The sequence below is a fragment of the Podarcis filfolensis genome (genome assembly GCF_964270895.1).
Source record: "Podarcis filfolensis genome assembly, chromosome: 1".
Classification (NCBI taxonomy): domain Eukaryota; kingdom Metazoa; phylum Chordata; class Lepidosauria; order Squamata; family Lacertidae; genus Podarcis; species Podarcis filfolensis.
The window spans coordinates 75,032,786-75,053,747 of record NC_139604.1 but is presented as its reverse complement, the minus strand read 5'-3'; the positions used below and the strand labels follow the sequence as shown (position 1 = coordinate 75,053,747).

Here is a 20,962-nt window from a genome sequence, read left to right as displayed (position 1 = left end):
TCAATGTGCCACAGTGGCCAGGTTCTTATTTTGCAGGCTGGGTCTTGGGCAACTCTTCTCTTGGGGCCAAGCTTAATGTTACATCAAGCACAAGTCTTAAAACAGATGCCTACAGCTCCATTTTGTTGGAGATGCCCAGTGCACTTCATTTTTTAAACGCATGCCAAGGAGGCTGTGGATATCCTGAACCATTGATAGGATGCACTACCATGTTGAGGCTCAGTCCTGACAAGATAGAGGCTTTGTTGTCCAGTAGACACTCTGATATGCAGAGGCAGTTTTAGGGTAGTGTGACTGGTTTGACTGCACTGGGTGCTGCACTGCAGGGGCTGCCACAACAATGCTGTAGAATGGGGTGTGGAAGGCAGTGGGTGCCAAATTTTAGTGTCACAAAGGGCACCATTGAAATTTAAGATCCCAAAGTCCGCCACTGTGATATGAGGTTGAGGGTCCAGCCTCTTCTGGGTGGGGTTGTACTCTGAAGGATCAGGTGTGCAGCTTGGGCAGTGTTTCCAGGTCTAGGCTTCTTCCGGGATGCTTAAGCGATGACCTTGGCCAGGAATGCCTTTGCTCACCTGGTGTGCCACATGGTATGCTGCTTCCTGGAAAAGATGACCCACGCCTTAGTTGATAGGCTCAAAATATGATCTCCACAGAGGCCTTCCCTGACACCTGCAGCATCCCTTGTCCTACCCCTCCTGCAGCTGTAATCACACAACAGGGGCAATTTTTGAGGGGAGGAGAGTTACACCTGTGACTCCCCACCAAAACCACACCCCAGAGTCACAAATAGGCATCAAAGAAGCCTTCTATTTTCTATGATAGGTTTCTTTAAAGCATAAGTACAATGGAAGAGTGGTGATTTGAGGATTGCTGCTTCCCTGCCTGTGGTTGTGCCCCCCCGTCAAAAACACTCCCTGATCACAATGAAAGGGTTGTGTATGAAGTCTAATTACCACAGAAAGAAGGCAATGTTGCTGGTGGAGGGAAGGTGGGTACCTGTGTGTGTCTATGGTGCCTGCCGGCATTTGTGTATCATTGTAGGGCCTGCTGGGTTGTAGTAAGTCTGCGGTACTCATTTCCAGTTAAACTAATAGAGCAGGATTGTAGAGGCAGGATTGCCCCTGCAGGGTATTTAGAAACTGCAGGTGGTATGAAATGCCCAATTGCTTTCCCATATTACAATGGTCTTCAATTGTTCTAGGCCAACTTCAAGGTGCTGGTTCGTATGTATAAATATCCAAAAACACCTCGGGACCAGGATATCTGAAAGGTCATCACCTTTCAGCCAGCGTGGTGTAGTGGTTAAGAGCGGTGGACTCGTAATCTGGTGAACTGGGATCACTTCCCCACTCCTCCACATGCAGCTGCTGGGTGACCTTGGGCCAGACACACTTCTCTGAAGTCTCTCAGCCTCACTCACCTCACAGAGTGTTTGTTGTAGGGGAGGAAGGGAAAAGAGATTGTTAGCCGCTTTGAGACTCCTTAAGGAGAGTGAAATTGGATATTAAGTCCAAACTCTTCTTCTTCTTCTCCTATATGATAGGTCGTGTTTTACATCTCTCTCGCACACACGAAAGCTAAATTGGTGAGAAATGCTTGTGCTGGTGGAACTTTTGCTTTAGTGGGATGTTAAATCTCTCTCCCCCCCCCCCATTTTTATTTCTTTTGAGAGTATATTATCTTGCTCTTTATTTTATTTTGGACTATAAATATTTTTGGACTATAAATATTTTAACAATATAAATAAATAAAATATCTCCAGCAGAACTTTTCCAAAATCTTTGGAAAAGGGGACTGCGGGCATCCCAGTCTACATCAGGAGCATGGAATAGAGGTAGATATGGTGGCGGACACTTCCTGCCCATGCTATATTTCTGCCAGAAATTGGCTCTCAGACGTAGCTGGTAAAAACCCACTCCAGTCTGCTGCTGCCACCTTTGGCTTCTCAAAGACAGTATAGGGCCCAGGTGGATGTAAAAGCTACATTAGTCAGTCTTGTAGTTCAATCCAATTTTGTACCCAGTTTCTCAAACAGGCTGAATACGCATTGAAACAAAACAGCAGAACAATGAATGCTTTAATTTGTTTCTCTACTCATTCATGAGGTGCTTTTGAAATCCAGATAACATTCTTTTAGCCTCTCAGTTCTTTGAACGAAAATGCTGTTGCCAACATATACTGTATATCAGTTTTGAGCCTTTTCTTGTTTGTTTTATTTCAATTAAGCAGATTCTTTTAAAAAATCCATTTCAACCAAGAGAATGGGGCCCTAAGTTATACATAGCTTGTTTAGCTTATATGTAAATCCAGCACTGATTTTAACTATTTCTAACCCTTGCAGAGAAGAGAAAAACTAAGTGCATCTGTATAGACCCTATCATTTGGCAGTGAGGCAGCTGCCTCAGACAGCAGACGTTTGATGTTGTGAAAAGGCTACAAGTTGTTAGCTCTTTATTATTATTATTAGTGCCAGGGTGGGGGAATCCATGCATATGGGATTTACTGGCTTGAATTCAAGCTGGTTTACAAATGCAAAAGCATCAACAAAGGAGCGAGCTGATCAGTGGCACTCTCAAGTCCTGTTTTTGCCATGAGTTACTTCCCCTCAGGAGTTCTGGAAGCTCCCAAGTCGAACCAATCCCAGCAGAGCTTGCATTTACTGCCAGATTTCAAAGTCTTGAAGCTGGCAACAGCAGCTGTCTTGATGGGCTAAAGGACCCCTGACCACTAGGTCCAGTTGTGGCTGACTCCGGGGTTGAGGTCTCATCTCGCTTTATTGGCCGAGGGGGCCGGCGTACAGCTTCTGGGTCATGTGGCCAGCATGACTAAGCCACTTCTGGCGAACCAGAGCAGCACACGGAAACGCCATTTACCTTCCCGCTGGAGCGGTACCTATTTATCTACTTGCACTTTGACGTGCTTTCGAACTGCTAGGTTGGCAGGAGCAGGGACCAAGCTCACCCCGACGTGGGGATTCAAACCGCCGACCTTCTGATTGGCAAGTCCTAGGCTCTGTGGTTTAACCCACAGTGCCACCCGCGTCCTCTTGATGGGCTAGAACATAGCAAAATGCTTTATACTAGCTCAGTATTGTCCGCACTGGCTGGCAGCAGCTCTCCAGATGTTCACATAGGAGAATTTCCCAGCATGACACAGATAAGCCCGGGACTGAACCTGGGACTTTTGGCATGCAAAGCAGATGCCCCATCCCAGAGCTAGAGGTCTTCAATACTGCTGTTGCTTTGAGGGACTGGTGTAGCTTTGGGATTAGCAGTGCATACCTGCTCTCCAGCTACTCATCCTATATATTTGCAACTAAACAGCTGTTATTTAAAATACCAGCAGATTCCAGAATGCCCTCAGGAAACTGACCTATGTAAAACTGGTCTGAAACTTTCTACTGTGTGAGGAAGCCCAGCATCCTGTTCTCACTGTGGCGGACCAGATACCTGTGGAAGCCTGAAAATGGGACTACTCTGGTTTCCAGCAACTAGTATTCAGAACATCTTGCCTCTAACCACTTCCTCTTCCTGTCTAAGTACTAAAGTTCTTCACCTGTGGAACCAGGCACAAAGTAAATACTATAGTAAAATCCACTGTATTTTTTCACGCCTCTTCCCATTTCTCCCCAGAAGCATAGCTGTACCTTGGTTCTCAAACGGAATCCATTCCAGAAGTCCATTTGACTTCTGAAAACGTTCAAAAATGAAGGTGTGGCTTCCGGTTGGTTGCAGGAGCTTCCTGCACTCAATTGGAAGCTGCGGAAGCCGCGTCGGACATTCGGCTTCCAAAAAAAGTTCGCAAACTGGAACACTCACTTCCGGGTTTGTAGCGTTTGGAAGCCAAAGCGTTCGAGTTACAAGGCGTTTGAGAACCAAGGTATGACTCTACATAAAACAATCTATTCAGCTCTGTTTAGAAATGAGAAACAATACAACACGGGGAAGAAAATAGACATGCACTCTACCAGGAGAATTAGGAGACGTGGCTCACTTTTCTTCTATCTAGTGATGAATTGTGTGGTCCTTCTTTGGTCTTGGCATAACTGCTATATTCAAGCAGATCAGCAGGGGAAATTATGGACTTCAAGTGACGGATGAGTATTTTAGGCTGAAATGAAGTACAATTATTATCATAGCTGGCAGATGGCAAATGAGAGAGTGAGAATTGGTGAAGAGGGGCTCTTATACATAATACAATATTTGCAGTTCAATTGCGAACTGTCCAATGGAACATGAAGTCTATGGAATGAAAACTATAATTCACCCAGAGTGCCAAATCCAAGTGAAACGTAGGTATGTGTGCGGTAATTTCGAGGAGAAAAGAAGGGAAGTTCATTGCGTCATTTTTTGAAATAGATAGGACATCTTCCAAATGACAATGGTGATAGAGTGACTTGTCACATAGGATGCCAACTTGGACCTCTGCTCACTCTTGAGAACACCTAGACAGGTTGGGAGCCAGGCAGGAGATAGATGGTCATTCAAGTATCTTGTTATGGAAAAGGGATGACAGTAAAAGCTGTTTGATAGTGGAACAGACTCACTCGGAAGGTGGTGGTCTCTCCTTCCTTGGAGGTTTTTCAGCAGAGGTTGGATGGCCATCTGCCATGGTGGCTTTAGTTGAGATTCCTGCATTGCAGGGGGTTGGACTAGATGGTCCTTGGGGTTCCTTCCAACTCTACAATTCTGTGATCCTACGAAATATTCATGTAACACTTGTCAAGTGCAGCATATTCCACGATCCTCCTCTCATTCATCATTACTTTGCCAGTTTCACAAACACTCTCACTTTAGACTGAGAGAGATGACTTGCTCAAGGCCACCTAAAGAACTCTTCTCAGAAGTGGAAATTAATTCCAGGCCTTCCAAGCCCTGCTTTCTCTCCATTGCACAACAATAAGGATAAAAGCTTGTCTGAACTAAAAGAAAAGAAAAGAAAATTACCTCTGAGGGCGAGAATGCTGAAAAAAGAGATGTAATGCTTATCCAAATAATCGGGCCCTAGCTGCAGCTTTGTCTTTGAGGAATAGGCCTGCATTTTCTTTAAAAAATAAAAATAAAAAATTACAAAGGCGATATTCAGTTCACATGCTATTGGTGGCGGTTAACCTTGCCATTTCAGAGATGGGCTTTTGATGACTACTTTTATTAAAAGGTAGGAGTCAATCATTTCAGCACCAGAATAAACACCCTTAGGCTTTTTACTTTGGTGCTAAACTGAGGAAGCATCTAGACTCTAGAGAATTAAAACAATAGTAACAAAACACATCTTGGTGTGGGGCATGGGTGCATTTGTTGCTTTAGCAATGTCCCAGGTAATGGGACCTGAAACATTTGCAGTTAAATTTGCATATCGTAATTACTTTAACAATTTATTTGCCCCTCTAGCAGGAGATTACATTTTCCAAGTGAAAACATAATGTTATAAGTTTGGAGTGTTAAAATGGGTGCTAGACCCCTCTAATCCCTGGATCCAGCAAGTGTTGGGATTTAATCAAGGCTTCTCATTCTTGGAATAGCTAGGCTAGCCTCCTAGTGAGGTGACATCCTGGATGATGAGCCATTGGGGGGGGGGATTAAAGGGCTCAATGCAAGATGGCAAAGGGGTGGGAGTCCTCCTTCAATAGAAAAAGCCAGCATTTGGAGTTGAAAGTGAGTGCAATGTTTTATTTATTAAATCTATAGATCTCAGGACAGTTCACAGCACAAAGGTACAAGATAAAAACACTTCATTATACACCTTTAGGCGCCAGGCAAAAACCTTCCTTTTTAACCAGGCCTTTGGTTGATCTGATTGACATCCTATGCCCTTTTAAACTGTGGCTCTTTTTTGGGTGGGGTGTTATTGGGTTGTTTTTATTTTGATTATATATATTCAGTGCTTTTTTCTGGGGAGACGCGGGGGTACACATACCCCTAATCATTTTGTGAATCTAAGTTTGGCCTCATTGAGGGGGAGTATTTCAATATGAGTAGGAAAATGAGAGTACCCCTAAACATTTTTAAAAGAAAAAAAGCACTGTATATATTGTGGCTTTTATGCTGATCTTTTCTGTGACCTGCCCTGAGACCTCAGGCTATAGGGCAGTATATAAATTCTAATAATAATAATAATAATAATAATAATAATAATAATAATAGTAATAACAATAAATACATAATAAAAAAGAACAAAAACAAACCAAATCAATACCCCCCCCCCTTCTCCCACCAACCCATTTGAAAGGGTATAGAATGTTAATCAGCCCAAGGCCTTGTTGATGGCAAGGATTGGCTTCTCTCTATCTGTGAATCCAATCCACAAAACAAGCATCACAAAATTGTGCTTTGAGGAGATTTGGAGAGATTTGAGTTTACTGCTATCAGATAAGAACATCAGTTGCACAGGATAACAGCGTTAGCTTCTATGTTTCCTCCCTTTTTCTTGATTAATTTTTCTGCCATAAAGGAAAAATGTCATGCAAAATATATACTTAATTATGACCTCCAAGGACTGTATTTTGTGCAGTGGAAGGCACCCAAAATCTACACGGGATGGTAATTTTTGTATCTATGGATTATTTCCTTGTGACTGCCTCTTGTTTTGTTATAGTTCATTAGGAACGCCGTTGATGTGGTGTTAGTTTATCAACCACTGTTTGGCCTAATTTTCATCAGCTGTGGCATACAGGAAACCGTAAGGCCCCAGAATAACTTCAACGCGAAGTCCATGTATTACATTGTGTTGCAATTTCTTACTGTGGCCAGAAGGTGCCTCTCTTAGCACTATTCATCTGGGCTTGGAAAGTGGGGCAGGCACTGAAGGGAGGGAGGAGAAGAAAACAAGTTCTTTTGATGTGCGATGCTCTGTACATCTGCACAGCATATGGGATAGAAGTGGAGAGAAAACATCAGGAATACTATGGTGCATTCCTTCTGGAAATGAGTCACATCCACAGCATACATTTAAAGCACATGGCTTCCCTCAAAAACTCATGGGAACTGTAGTTTGTTAAGAATGCTGGGCATTGTAGCTCTGTGGGAGAGCAAACTTCACTTCCCATAATTTTGTCAGGGAAAAACATGTGCTTTAAATGTATGGTGTAGGGGTCAGTGGAGCACATTTTCTATGGGAGGAATAGGTAAGAGATAGATTCTTACTCATTTAAGGGTCACTGGCCAATTTCCTGTGGATTGCTGAGTGCTTATTGGTTGCTAAACTTTGACACAGGCCCTGAGAAAAGTACACAGGATTCCGCAATGACTGAACAATGCTTTCAGGGTATGCAGTTTTGCTTTGTAATGTGAAAATACACCAGTGATCATGACCTTCTACTTAAAATCACGAGGACCATAAGACACGTGAGCCTAACAATTACTTGTTGATTCATTTTCATTTCTTATATTTACAACTTACCTTTCCACACATAAAAGCACAAGGTGTATAACCACAATGACACACACCAATTGGCATAACATAATAATAATAATAATAATAATAATAATAATAATAATAATACCATTAAAAACACAAGAAATGGTTAGTTTTTTAATGCTGGGCTGCTGAAAATCATTGGTATTTGGGGGCATGGATTCTGCAGCTGTACATCATTTGGTCTCAAGCATATGTTTGCTCTTGATTTTAGGTACCTTGCTGCAAATTTCCCAGGAGAGAAAGTCTGGGAATTCTGGCATAACTAACTTCCACTTTTCAGCTGCCTACTGCAATGTGGAATCCACTTGTTTTCATTGGTATGACTAAGCCCCTCCCAGCTCAACAAATGAGAATTGAAATGTGAATTAGGGCTGCTAAAACAAAGTTATTAAGAGCAGATCTTAGCAAGCATACAGATGTCTCCACTTATCCTGTTTATTTCTTCAGGAGCCACACAGAGACACCATAGCACTGCTGTCACACAAGTATAGAAAACCTTTCTTAACAGGAATAGGGTTTGGGGTTTTGTTTCATTTTTAATCCTGGGAGAAAACTATGAAGTCCAGGAGATGTACCTGAGCTTGCATCCACTTTACTGGAATTACTGATTCTGGGTTTTTGTGAACCCCTGGCCATTTTCTTGAAGTTTTTATTTGGCAGCCAAGCCATGGATTCACCTGGTGTCACTTCATCATAACCAGCGGATAACTGAAACATTTATCAAATTTTTATTTTTATTTTTGCAATGTCACTTGAGAAAATTGAACTGGACACTCTCTCTCCGGAAGATGTGGATGGCAGATGTTATTCTCAGCCAGAAATTTTTGAGACCAACTTCAGCAATTCACATGTGGATTGGTGCAAACATGAACTTCATTCTTCAGTCTCTTTGCCCAGTGGTAAGCCTGAATTTAAATTCATTTTAAAGTGCCATCTTTTTATCTAATTATGTGCCTGGAATCACATGTGTAACAGGCTTTTGACAACTAGCAGTTATATGTGTCAGGATAAATTATCAGGGCTGGTTAAAGGCATCCTGTCCAATAGATGGACCATTTAGATCTTTAAGACTTCTGGGTCTGTTTGTTTTTAAAGGCATTTGGAAAGACTGCACTTTATATTAGACTTAAGATTTGTATTAGTCCTACAATGTGTTATTATATTGCTGCAATCTCTGCAATTAATCAACATTTTGAACTGGTAGGGGACACAGGGGAACAGGTACTGGTGGTATATACAATAAGGATGTCCACATTGTCCATCTTCATATACTTTTGCGCTGGTTGATGATCTCTGGCGGGCTAGGGACAAAGGTGAGAGCTGTTTCCTAGTTCTGCTGGATCTCTCAGCGGCCTTTGATACCATCAACCATAACATCCTTCTGGACCGTCTAGAGGGGCTGGGAGCTGGGGGCACTGTTATACAGTGGTTCCGCTCCTTCCTCCTGGGCAGTGTTCAGAAAGTGGTGTTGGGGGGTGAGTGTTCAGACCCTTGGGTTCTCACTTGTTTCGTCCTCTCCCCCATGCTTTTTAACATCTACATGAAGCTGCTGGGAGAGATCATGAGGGGTGTTCATCAATATGCAGATGATACCCAGCTCTACCTCTCTTTTAAATCGGAACAACTGAGGGCAGTGGAGGCAGTTGGAGGATGGATGGCAGCTAATGGATTGAGGATGAATAATGACAAGACAGAACTATTGTTCTTGGGGGACAGGCTGGTGTGGAGGACTCCCCGGTCCTAAATGGGGTAACTGTGCCCCTGAAGGACCAGGTGTGCTGCCTGGGAGTCATTCTGGACTCACAGCTGTCCATGGAGGCACAGGTCAATTCTGTGTCCAGGGCAGCTGTCTACCAGCTCCATCTGGTATGCAGACTGAGACCCTACCTGGTATGCAGACTGAGACCCTACCTGCCCACAGACTGTCTCCTCAGAGAAGTGAATGCTCTAGTTATCTCCTGCTTGGACTACTGTAATGTGCTCTACATGGGGCTACCTTTGAAGGTGACTCGGAAGCTGCAATTAATCCAGAATGTGGCAGGTAGACTGGTGACTGGGAGTGGCCGTCAAGACCATATAACACTGGTCCTGAGAGACCTGCATTGGCTCCCAGTACATTTCCAAGCACAATTCAAAGTGTTGGTGCTGACCTTTAAGGCCCTAAACGGCCTTGGTCTTGTTTACCCGAAGGAGTGTCTCCACCCCCATTGTTCAGCCTGGACACTGAGGTCCTGTGCCAAGGGCCTTCTGGCAGTTCCCTCACTGCGAGAAGTGAAATTATAGGGAACCAGGCAGAGGGACTTCTCGGTAGTGGCGCCTGCCCTGTGGAATGACCTCCCATCAGATGTCAAGGAGATAAGCAACTATCTTACTTTTAAAAGACACCTGAAGTCCTGTTTAGAGAAGTTTTTAATGTTTAATGCTGTCTTGTGTTTTTAACATTTGGTTGGGAGCTGCCCAGAGTGGCAGGGGAAACCCAGTGAGATGGGTGGGGTATAAATAATAAATTATCATTATTACTTTCAAATGAGATGACAAAACCTCAAAGATTTATCTGGGTCTCTATACAGAATAGCTGAAACCCTTTTTCTTCTGCAATTATTCTCAATCCTTCCCAGGAATGGGTCTCACACACATTTGGCTATTGCGAAAGGAAGGGTCAATATAAGGCTTGCTAATTTCATGACTCCATCTACTTTGACAGCAGGCCTCATGTGCGATGTCAACTTTCTCTGTTTGTCACTGGCTTCCCCCACCCCAGCCAACACATTTGCACACATATTATGGTAGGGCAGGTGGGGAAGATGATGATGATTGGTCTTGTAGATGAGCTTTATAGAATCAACATTCACCAATGTGGGTGTGAGTGGAAGACAACCAAGCTGTGATGGGGCAGCCAAGTTTGTCATCTATGTGTCTACCCAAATTGGAATCTATGGTTGCCAGTTTCATAACAAACTAGGATATTATAATTGATTTAATATCATGACATGTTCCAAAATGGGGAGCTGCATTTTCTAGGTTTGGATGAAATGGGAAACTTTGGTTAATTAAAGGCTGCCTTGTCCGATTTCCTGAGCTGTGAAGGGAGGAGTGACAGATCTCTGTGTGAGACATTTGTGGCTCATTAATCCCAAGTGTGACCATCTGAAACATGCCACCACCAACCTAGACTCTTTTATACATTGGATAGATGTCTGCTGCTTTAAAATAGTGATTTAGAAATAGCTGGCCAAGATCTGCTGCTAGTTTGTGAGTTGGTGCCAGAGCACCAGCAGACTGTTATGAGGACACATTGCAAGAGGTTTTGTGGAAGATTGATTGAGATCTGAATTTTATAGAGGGGTTTCTTTTGCCTACGCAAAACCTGCTTTTTTATTAAGAGGTCTCTTGGTGCCGGAATCTTGAAATTACTGTCTCAAAATAAATAAGAAAAATACAATGCAATATCACAAATGTTCATGAGCATCTGTTTAATGAATTGTTGAGTGCATGTACCCCCCCCCAATTAATTCCATTCACGTTATTCCTGGCTCACTCACTGAAGAACTGCAGTTTGGATCTCTACTTTGCCTTCCTTAACTGTAGTACGCAGCCTATTTCATAATGAATGTCATCTTACATGACTCATAGGGGATGTCTCTGACTGACTTATGTCTGCACCTGATGTATAATCACTTGTTTCCCCAGGAAGTACAAGCAAAAGAAGCATACCACACCTGAATGTAAACATGGATCTGCTTTCGTTTAGTGGAAAGAGGAACCATCTCATAGGAATAGGACATAAATGTAAACTATAGTAAGATGTACTTAACATGCACATGCAGATACAGCTTGAAGCAAATGGATTTGGGTTCTTGTTTTCCGCTGAACTTGACTTAGCAATTGCACTTTCTAACCTTAAGCATATCATAGCAGAAATGTTTGAATCAAGGCATCTTCCAACAAAGCAAAAATACTTGTGGAGGATGTGGAGCGAGCCTGGTGAGGGGTGTGGCCTGGGGAAAGAGGGTGTGGCTTGTGATGACCCCCGAGGGCCAGATTGTGTGGCATGGAGGGTCATGCTTGGCCTCCAAGCCTGAGATTCTCCACCCCTGCACTAAAGTATGGACATCTTGTGTCTAATTTCTCTACATAGTGCCAAAGTATAGCCAAACTTCAGGCAATATTTTTGCTGACTCTCTAGTCATGAATGTTGCACTCACAATGACAGCTGAGCGATGTTGCATCACGGCAGCCAATGATAGGCCCCTTTTGAAACACTTTTTAAAGTTTTGAGTTTTCTCCATTACCGTTATCTTGCAGCTAAGGCTGACTCTGGTAATATTCTTCTGTGTTTTTACTTCAACACCATCATTTTTTTCATTTCTTAAAGACTCATGGATCTGCTTGAAACATTTCCCCAAACTTCATGGCACTTGGCAAGAGTTTTGTCCATCTAGGGATGTGTCTGTGAACTTGCCAGACTAGTGCTGAACTTCCACCTTTTATTCTCGCTCTTGCTTCTTATTATAGCTGACCCCCCATCTGCCTCTTCAGCTCTTTCCCATCCTGACACCATGTGCATGGATGCCTGAGAACTGTTTTACTCCTCCTCCAACACTGGTTTGCAAGTCTAAGCCAAAGTGAGTGTTGCACTCCATAGACAATAAGGTTGCCAGCTTTTAAACCTGAACCTTTTAGTCCTATCTTCAACAATTTGATCTTCAGCAACTGACACTACAGGCAATAATATTTCTGTGAACAGTTTCACTGCTAATTTCTGCACATTGAACTGATGTTGACGTAATAGGACAAGGCAGCTTTCCCCACCACTACCAATGATCGGTTGGCAACCGTATGAAAATACTGCATAACTTGCAATTATGCACATGTCTGCTTAATCACCAGAGAAGGAAATTACAAAACCCAATATGAATGCATTCACAGACACTGCTAAATAGCCTCACCTTACCTTATGGGTGGGCTTGCCCTGAAAATAACACAGTAATCAGGCCGCTAGGTACCTGCAGGTTAGATGGAGGATCAGAAAAAGATTTACATCCACCTGGACACCAGTCCTCTCCAACTATATCACCCCCTGCCACTGCTCACCAGACTATATGGGTATGTGGGGGGGGGGGGGTAATATGTGAGAACCAGCCTGCTTTGCCAACTTGGGAATCATATTTCAGGCTCTGTCTAAGTCAACTGTAAGTCAACCGCAGTTACAAAAACATGGTAAGAGTTATGTAAGTGTATTCTTGGGAGAAAGGGAGAAGCAAATATGTTGACCTGCTCCTAAAATCTCAGCAGTCTTGTATGTAGAGTAACCTAGAACCCTTCCCACAACAACATTTTCAGATGCAGAAGAGATTTGCTGGACACGTCTAACATAATACAAAGTCTTTTCAAACTGATGTTCTTAAGCACCTCCTATTATAGTGGTTGTTGGTATTTGGGTTGGGCCTGAATCCTTGTATAAGGCTGATTCCCTAAATCAATTTGCAAGCTCCAAAGGCTTCCTGAAGTTAATGAGATGCTGACAAGCTTATCATAAGCTTTCCCAACAGTGGCCCCAATCAGTTAAGCATTATTTTCTCACAGCAGATGGATTAAAAAGCAACTTAACAACAATGTGTATCATGTTGATGAATGTTGCTCTTGCAAAGAATGACCAAAGTACAATGAGAGATGAGTTGAAAAAGTGACAGCATTTATTCTCAACGTTTTCAGAGCACCAGAACTTTATCTTAATCAGATTCTCGAGGGTTGCTTTTCTTTTCAAATGGCACTATAATTCTCTCTCTGAGGTTTAAAGTTGGAAGAAAGTCGTTTGATATATATGTTGCTATGGTTTAGCTAACGTTTGAATGAATCACTGTAAACAAATTCTGTCTGGCATTCCGAATATTGTCTCCTAGGAGAGATTTACACATACCGAACCATCACCATTGATAAAAATGGGGCTTTGTTACTGCAGCCAAAATATAAGACCTTATTTTCTTGGTTCATTGATTGTTTCTAGGCAGCAACTCAAAGCCCAGTTTTTACTAGAATGCTAAACCTGTATCTAGTTAATTCTGCTTCACACAGAGGCACTTTCTGAAAGTGATTTAGTGCTGTCAAAGCTCAAGATTAACTTAGGCATGATGTTCTGTTTTTATATTCAAACATGCACATCTCGGTACAGAAATGTAACATTCATGTATGTTTCAGATATAACTTTCCATATTCAATATACATTGTGAGAAGCTATCAGGTCCATACAGTCGTACCTTGGTTTTCAAACACCTTGGGAGTCAAACATTTTGGCTCCCAAATGATTGAAAACCAGAAGTGATTGTTCCAGTTTTTGAATGTTCTTTGGAACCCGAACTTCCAATGTGACCTCTGCAGCTTCCTGCAGCCAATTGGAAGCTGCGCCTTGGTTTCTGAACATTTTGGAAGTCAAACAGTCTTTCAGAATGGATTCTGTTCAACTTCCAAGGTACCACTGTATTTTCAATTTCCATGTGCGTTGATGAGAGAGAAAAAAATAACGTTGCTTAAAACATTTAGGCCACTTCATAACTTATATGAAACAATATGTCCCTTTTAAGAAACGATACTCAAGTTTGAAATCTTTTGTGAGAAGTAGTCCAAACAATAAGGTTGTGCAAATGCTGTGCTTCTAGGTAAAACTAGCCCTGTGTGGGCTTGTATGCTCCTCCTGTCCCTCTCCTCTCTTTCTCTGATACAACTACAAGGAGATCAGAAGCTTCCATGTTAATTGTAGATTAATCACAGTTTAACATGTCATCTGAACCCTCAACTGTTATTTATCTTAACTATGGTTGGTGAAAAACAGCCAGCATTATAAACTATAGTTAGAAGTTGGCTTGTTGGGTTTGGACAACATGGCAAATTGTGGCTAATCAAGTGAAAGCTTCAAACCTCCTCCTCACAGCCTTTCCAGGGGAATGGAGAGTGCTTGAGTCCTGGGGACTCATTCTTGTAATATTAAACTATGGTTTAGCACTATGTGCTAACCAACCTAATGTATATCTGAAACAGATTTGACTAAATTACCTGATTTATAATAGCATGTTTGTTTATGTTGTTATGGATTTTAACAGACAAATTTGCTTGACATTTTGTGGTTGGCTATTTTCAAACACCTGAGGTTCTTAATCAGTATGTATTCCTTCCCCTATTAAGTGGAATAAAGAGTATTTAACAATATTTGCTTTTGTAACAGAAGCTTGTCAACTGCTGTTAAAAACAAATGTGCTGATGGCTTATGGATTTGAGGGAGAAAAATGTACAGAACATAGTAATTGATGTACAATTAATGGTGAAAGAAAAAATGATTTTTTTTGCAGGTCTGATCTGTATTTGGGATCTTGGCATGGGGGGTGGGGTTGGGGTCATTTGCTTTAACCCTCTGCTCCCTCAGTTGCTAATTGCATGTGTAATGTGTCATCTTAGTTTGGTTATAAGAAATGGGAGAAGCTTAAACCGAGGAAAATGAGGTTTGCTTTAGGCTATCCATGACTTCACAGCTAAGTGAAAGGGTTTTTCATGCTTTTGACTATAGTGCTATAGTTTCCAGAACCCTGTTGGTCAATTGGCTTCTTTGGGTTCTCAAATGTAAGCAACATGACTGAACATAGTATTCAAGTCTGCTACAAGCAGGCCATTCTTCAGCCAGAACTTGCTGGAACTCAGTTCTGGCACCTCTCAGGTTGGCGCCACTGCCATTCAAAGAGAACAAGAGAGGTGTTCATGGTGAGTTCCAGCACCTTTTTTTCTAGAAAAATAGCACTGGCTACGAGTATTCAGTTTTGGACCCAGATTATGAAAGTCTTGGGTTCAGTCTACTTGGCCTGGTTTTCATTTTTGCAATAAATGCTTAGATTAAATTTCTCACCATTTTCACTCTTCATCATTATATATATATATATATATATATATATATATATATATATGATGAAGAATGAAAATGGTGGGAAATTGTATTTCAAGCATTTATATATGTAAAATCTTGTTCTTGTGACAGCTAATGCAATTAAGATCAATATTCAGCAGCCATCTTTTTCAATGAGCTGTGACCAGGAACACAAGGCCAAGTTCAAAGCTGCCAAGAGAAATAATTATGTAGTGGACTTGCAAAGTAGAATATAAATTATTAGAAGTCTCTCTGACCTCTGGATTCTGTGAAACCCATTTCATTATTACTGATAGGTAGCAGGATAACTATAGATGTCTTACTGAGCTGTTGTCATTTTTAATTTGGACTTTACCTAGGAGTCCAAATGGAAGTGTAATGTTCAATTAGCATCACATCCTTGTAATAAGAGCCTTGAGCATAAGAAGTAAAATGAAGAGACAGTCTACTATCCCTACTCATGCGTGTCATTTTAAAAAGGAAATGGCTAACATTGAGACTCTTAATTCTGAAAGGTAGCTCAGTACATTGTCACCAGTGTTGACAAAGTTGAGATTGGCTGTCAGGGAGAAATGCTCACCATTTTAAAAAATAAGGACAATGTCATAGAGAGAGACAGCTTGTACCTTTGTTCCTGTAACATGTGAACAATCCTATTATATGTCCCAAATAAACGGCCTAGGAACAGAATGGAAAGACCCTGGAAGCCTGGAAAGAAAACCTTAGGAGCCATGCACATCAAACCTTTCCTGCCCGAGATAGCTGTCATTTTAGTTCCTTCTCTAAGATCACTGAATGTGAAAATAAATAAATAAAATTAAAATATATCTAAGCAGGGAAGAAATAGCAACAACCTCAGATATGCAGATGACACAACCTTGATGGCAGAAAGTGAGGAGGAATTATAGAACCTTTTAATGAGGGTGAAAGAGGAGAGTGCAAAATATGGTCTGAAGCTCAACATCAAAAAAACGAAGACCATGGCCACTGGGCCCATCACCTCCTGGCAAATAGAAGGGGAAGAAATGGAGGCAGTGAGAGATTTTACTTTCTTGGGCTCCATGATCACTGCAGATGGTGACAGCAGCCACAAAATTAAAAGACGCCTGCTTCTTGGGAGAAAAGCAATGACAAACCTAAACAGCATTTTAAAAAGTAGAGACGTCACCTTGCCAACAAAGGTCCGTATAGTAAAAGCTATGGTTTTCCCAGTAGTCATGTATGGAAGTGAAAGCTGGACCATAAAGAAGGCTGATCGCCAAAAAGACCCTGATGCTGGGAAACATGGAGGGCACAAGGAGAAGGGGACGACAGAGGACGAGATGGTTGGACAGTGTTCTCAAAGCTACCAGCATGAGTTTGACCAAACTGCGGGAGGCAGTGGAAGACAGAAGTGCCTGGCGTGCTCTCGTCCATGGGGTCATGAAGAGTCGGACACGACTAAACGACTAACCAACAACAAGCAGGGATGCCAACAGGATTTTCTAGACCTAGAAGCAGATTAGGGTCTCTGCTTGACTTGCAAAAGAGGTCACAGATTTGTGCAACATTAGCATATGCTTTGTGTAATATGCAAATTTGTATCCTCATTGTGAATGGGTGTGTTGGAGGGGCCACACACAAGTAATAAGATATCTTGCAGACAGAATGTCACAGATGAAGCATTTCCCATAATTGTATTTCCATACTAGAAAAGGCTCCACCTGTTCAATTTTTGCCCCCCCCTTCCCTGGTATCTCCAGTTACAGTTGGAAGATACCTGAAGTGTAGGTGGGTTCCCACAAGGCAAGACACAGTGATAACAGCAAGAACTGCTCATATACATTTCTGAAGGCCTGGGCCACTCCCACTCCCAACGATTGGCTGTCTAAACTTCCAAGCTGCGAGTCATGGCTCATGTCCAATGGCAGAGGCCCAAATCCTGAAATGTTCTGTGATTGGAAATCCTGTATTGAATTAGAACACAGGAGCTCAGAATCCTTAGTCCAGACTCAAGCTCAGGCAAAAACAGACTAGGTAAAGGTAAAGGGACCCCTGACCATTAGGTCCAGTCGTGACTGACTCTGGGGTTGCGGCGCTCATCTCGCTTTATTGGCTGAGGGAGCCAGTGTACAGGTTCCGGGTCATGTGGCCAGCATGACTAAGCCGCTTCTGGTGAACCAGAGCAGTGCACGGAAACGCCGTTTACCTTCCTGCCGGAGCGGTACCTATTAATCTACTTGCACTTTGACATGCTTTCGAACTGCTAGGTTGGCAGGAGCAGGGACCGAGCAACGGGAGCTCACCCTGTCGCGGGGATTCAAACCACCAACCTTCTGATCGGCAAGTCCTAGGCTCTGTGGTTTAACCCACAGCGCCACACGAACCATGCCTGAAACCCTGGAGAACCAATTCCAGTCAGTGCAGACAACATAGATAAACCAATGGTCTTCAGAATCTTTCCATTCTGTTCCTAGGCCATTTTGGGGGGACATATAGTAGGATTGTTCACCTTATATGGAGATATAAGGTGGATTCCTATTTACTTCTATGGTCTGCAGGGTGGTGAGTAATGACGGGTGTTCTCCATGGCAGGCCCTCATTTGTGAAACTCCCTCCCTGACAGTGCATGTCTGTTCCCTATGCTGATGGTATTTAGGTGCCAGTTAAATATATTGCTGTTCATCTGGGCCTTTGAAACATGAATGTTTACTCAGATTTCAGCTGCTGGTATTGCACTAGGTAAAAATGTACTCTGTAGTTGCTTTTATTGTATCGGTTGAAGTCTTACATGGTTTCCACTAAGCTCCCATAAGAGGATGGGCAATATGGAAATGAAAATAAATAAATAACAATTGATAAAACATATTTCCCCCTAGGAACATAATCCACTTTGTGGCCTTGTGTCCCTAGGCAGATAGATCATGGCAGCCCTTGCATGCAATGATCCATGGGATTCTGGCAATATCAGTACATTCACTGGCTCTTAAAAAGAGAGAGAGAAAATTGAATTAGATGCTATAATAACAAGTTAATCCCTTTGGTACCAATATGAAAGCCCCTAGTCATGTTGAAGGACCATAAGACAAAAGATCTTTGTCTTGATTTTTTTTGGGTGGGGTGGATGCAATTTTCATATATATAGAAAGAGAGGGGGATTTATATGACTAAAGAGTTGAAATACTCTTTCCTCAAATGCGGAGGGTTCGTTGCCAGTGGGTAATTTAAAGCTCACACAGAAGTCTAACGTGCTGAGTCATTGACCTCTGCCCTCAAGGTTCATGGCTTACATCCTTGCATGGCTGAAACAGATGGAAACTACACTGGATATAGAAGTTTAATGTTTCCCAAAGGCCCTATTTCTCTTGTGTGCTCTTCCTCCCACTAATGAACTATTTACTTTTAAGTTGGGGACAGGGGGGCAGTTCCACAAATCCAAGTCTATTTAAAGGAAAACTGCAGTGATTTATGACGGGATAGCAACAGGCAGCTGTCTTTTTTGTTACAAGCGGCCATCTTTCCTAGAGCATACTGTATAGTAGGCAGCACTGGTTGGCATGCAAAATATGAAAATGGCATTGGCTGATTCAGCAGGTATTGAATTGTGTTGGTTGACATACCAAGATATGCTGGTGTATGGCTAGGAGGAATGGGTAACTTGTCTCAGACCTCCCTCTCACTCCCTTTCTGTCTGTCTTTCTCTCTGTCTCAGCAAGAGTTTGTTTCTTGGTTACCAGGTGACTCAGCCCCCTCTATACTCAAGCCCTCTCCTCTTCTGTGGGGACAGCTTGCCTATGTCAGCAGACACAGACTCAGCCATCTAAACTCCTCGAAAAAGGACAATATCCATGACATTTTTGAAATGGAAAGGCTTCCCTTTCTAACACTGCCTTTTCAGGCTTGTTTTTATTCTATAGGCTAATGGAACACTAACAAAAAGCAGTGCTATCTGCAAAATTAGAGAGCAGGGGAGAAATTTGGTTCTGTGCACCTAGTTTGCCTAATCCCCCCCCAAAAAAAAATGGTGTCTGGGTGGAATTGTCTAAATGCGGCTAAAAATGTCTGGGGAAGCCCAGGTGCCTGGCAGTCCATATCGGAAGTGTTGGGGTTTTGGGTGATTTTCCTTTTAAAAAAAGGTTAAAAACTTTTTTTTTTCCTTGGAGATTTTGCCCAACAACTTTGGGCCAAAAGAAAAAGAAAAAGAGCTCAACAACTTTTGTATCCAGATTTTCACTTTTTGAAATATGGCAACCCTAAGTGATTACTGAAAGTAACAAAGAAAATTATATTAGAGGAGATGGCTTACAAACATGGGCATATTGGGACAAATATACACTAAAATGCTAACAGACTTTAATGAGGAATTTTTTAAAAGTGAAAACTCATACAGAAATGTGGTGAACTGAACGGAAGACTGGAAAAATAAAAAATTGCGGAGAAACTAACACTGAGAGAGTCATCGACCCCTGATTTTAAAAGGCATAATGTAAGGCAAGAAAAGAAGAAACGTCCTCTAGCATAATTGATAGGGTCATCTTCATTCATCTTTTTCTTCAGGGGTAGAGTGCTATTGCTTATATACTGAAAACAGCAGCACCCCAAACACAAATAAATATGCAACAGGGGACTCAGAAGAACTCCAAAGCACGCTCAAGAAAAATAAAATATACAATGATGATAATAATGAAAAGAGATACAACCCCCCCCAAAAAAAGGGAAAAAAGAAAACTTAAAAATGAAAGAAGATACAAAAGCCCTCAAAGAAAGCAAAAACTCTGCATACCTCATGAGAGTGGAGAACGTAAGAATAACCTGTTGGATCAGGCCAACGGCCCATCCAGTCCAGTGTCCCATTCTCACAGTGGCCAACCAGATGCCTGTGGGAAATCAAGGAGCAGAATATGAGCACAAAGGCCCTCTCCTCTCCCATGGTCCAGCAACTGGTATTCTGAAGCATTGCTGTCCCCAACTGTGGAGGTAGAACACAGCCATCCTGACTAGTAGCTTTTGATCACCCTCTCCTCCATGATCCTCTTTTAAAGCCATCCATCATGGTTGCCATCACTGCCTCCAGGGGAGGAGTAGGGGGCAACAGCAGAAGTGAGAGAGCTTTCTCTTGCTCCCCACATCTGCTACTTCAGCTCTGTGCAGTTTTTTTGTATCCCAGTGGGGAAAGAGGCTGGCTGAAATCTGACTAGGAGCACTACTGTTAGAGGTCAGGATCCACAGCAGTATTTTGTCACAGGTCTCAACTGTATTTTTAAAGTGTGTGTATATATATATATATGTGTGTGTGTGTGTGTGTGTGTGTGTGTTGCTTCAGAGCCGCTTCCTACAAGTTAACAAAGACCATCATGAAAAGCATGTGTGCTCATGGTTATCTTATATGCTTTAGATCAGTTTCATCCAGTGTCATTTCCAGCTGATAAAGTCCCACTTAGTAGAAATTTTCCATCCCACGTAGTGTTGGTTTCCCTCTCACTTTGTCAGGGGACCGTGACAACCAGGGATAAGATGTTGGCCAATGGGGATTTGTCCTCCAGACAAATTTCCCTTGGGAAGCCTCGGCAGATGGGATTGCTCATCATTTCTTGAGTCTGATTGATCACCATATTTGGTGTCAGGAAGGAATTTTTCCCAAGATCAGCTGACGTT

At 42.3% G+C, this 20,962-nt stretch overlaps 1 protein-coding gene and 1 long non-coding RNA gene across 3 annotated transcripts in view; one reads left to right on the top strand and one right to left on the bottom strand.

Moving 5' to 3' along the window:
* Positions 1-4,004: 4,004 nt before the first annotated feature.
* On the bottom strand, positions 4,005-20,410 carry LOC310756584. Its single transcript, XR_014544934.1, has 3 exons — positions 20,091-20,410; positions 4,950-5,046; positions 4,005-4,113 (listed from the first exon to the last, which is right to left on the bottom strand). It is a non-coding gene; the product is annotated as an uncharacterized lncRNA (long non-coding RNA).
* ANO3 (anoctamin 3) overlaps positions 7,768-20,962 on the top strand; it is a 238,764-nt gene continuing 225,569 nt past the window's right edge. For both annotated transcript variants that reach the window (XM_083597851.1, XM_083597850.1), the window contains exon 1: positions 7,768-8,318. In XM_083597851.1, the coding sequence (XP_083453977.1) occupies positions 8,165-8,318 (154 nt within the window). In that variant the 5' untranslated portion in view covers positions 7,768-8,164. The remainder of the gene's footprint in view (positions 8,319-20,962) is intronic.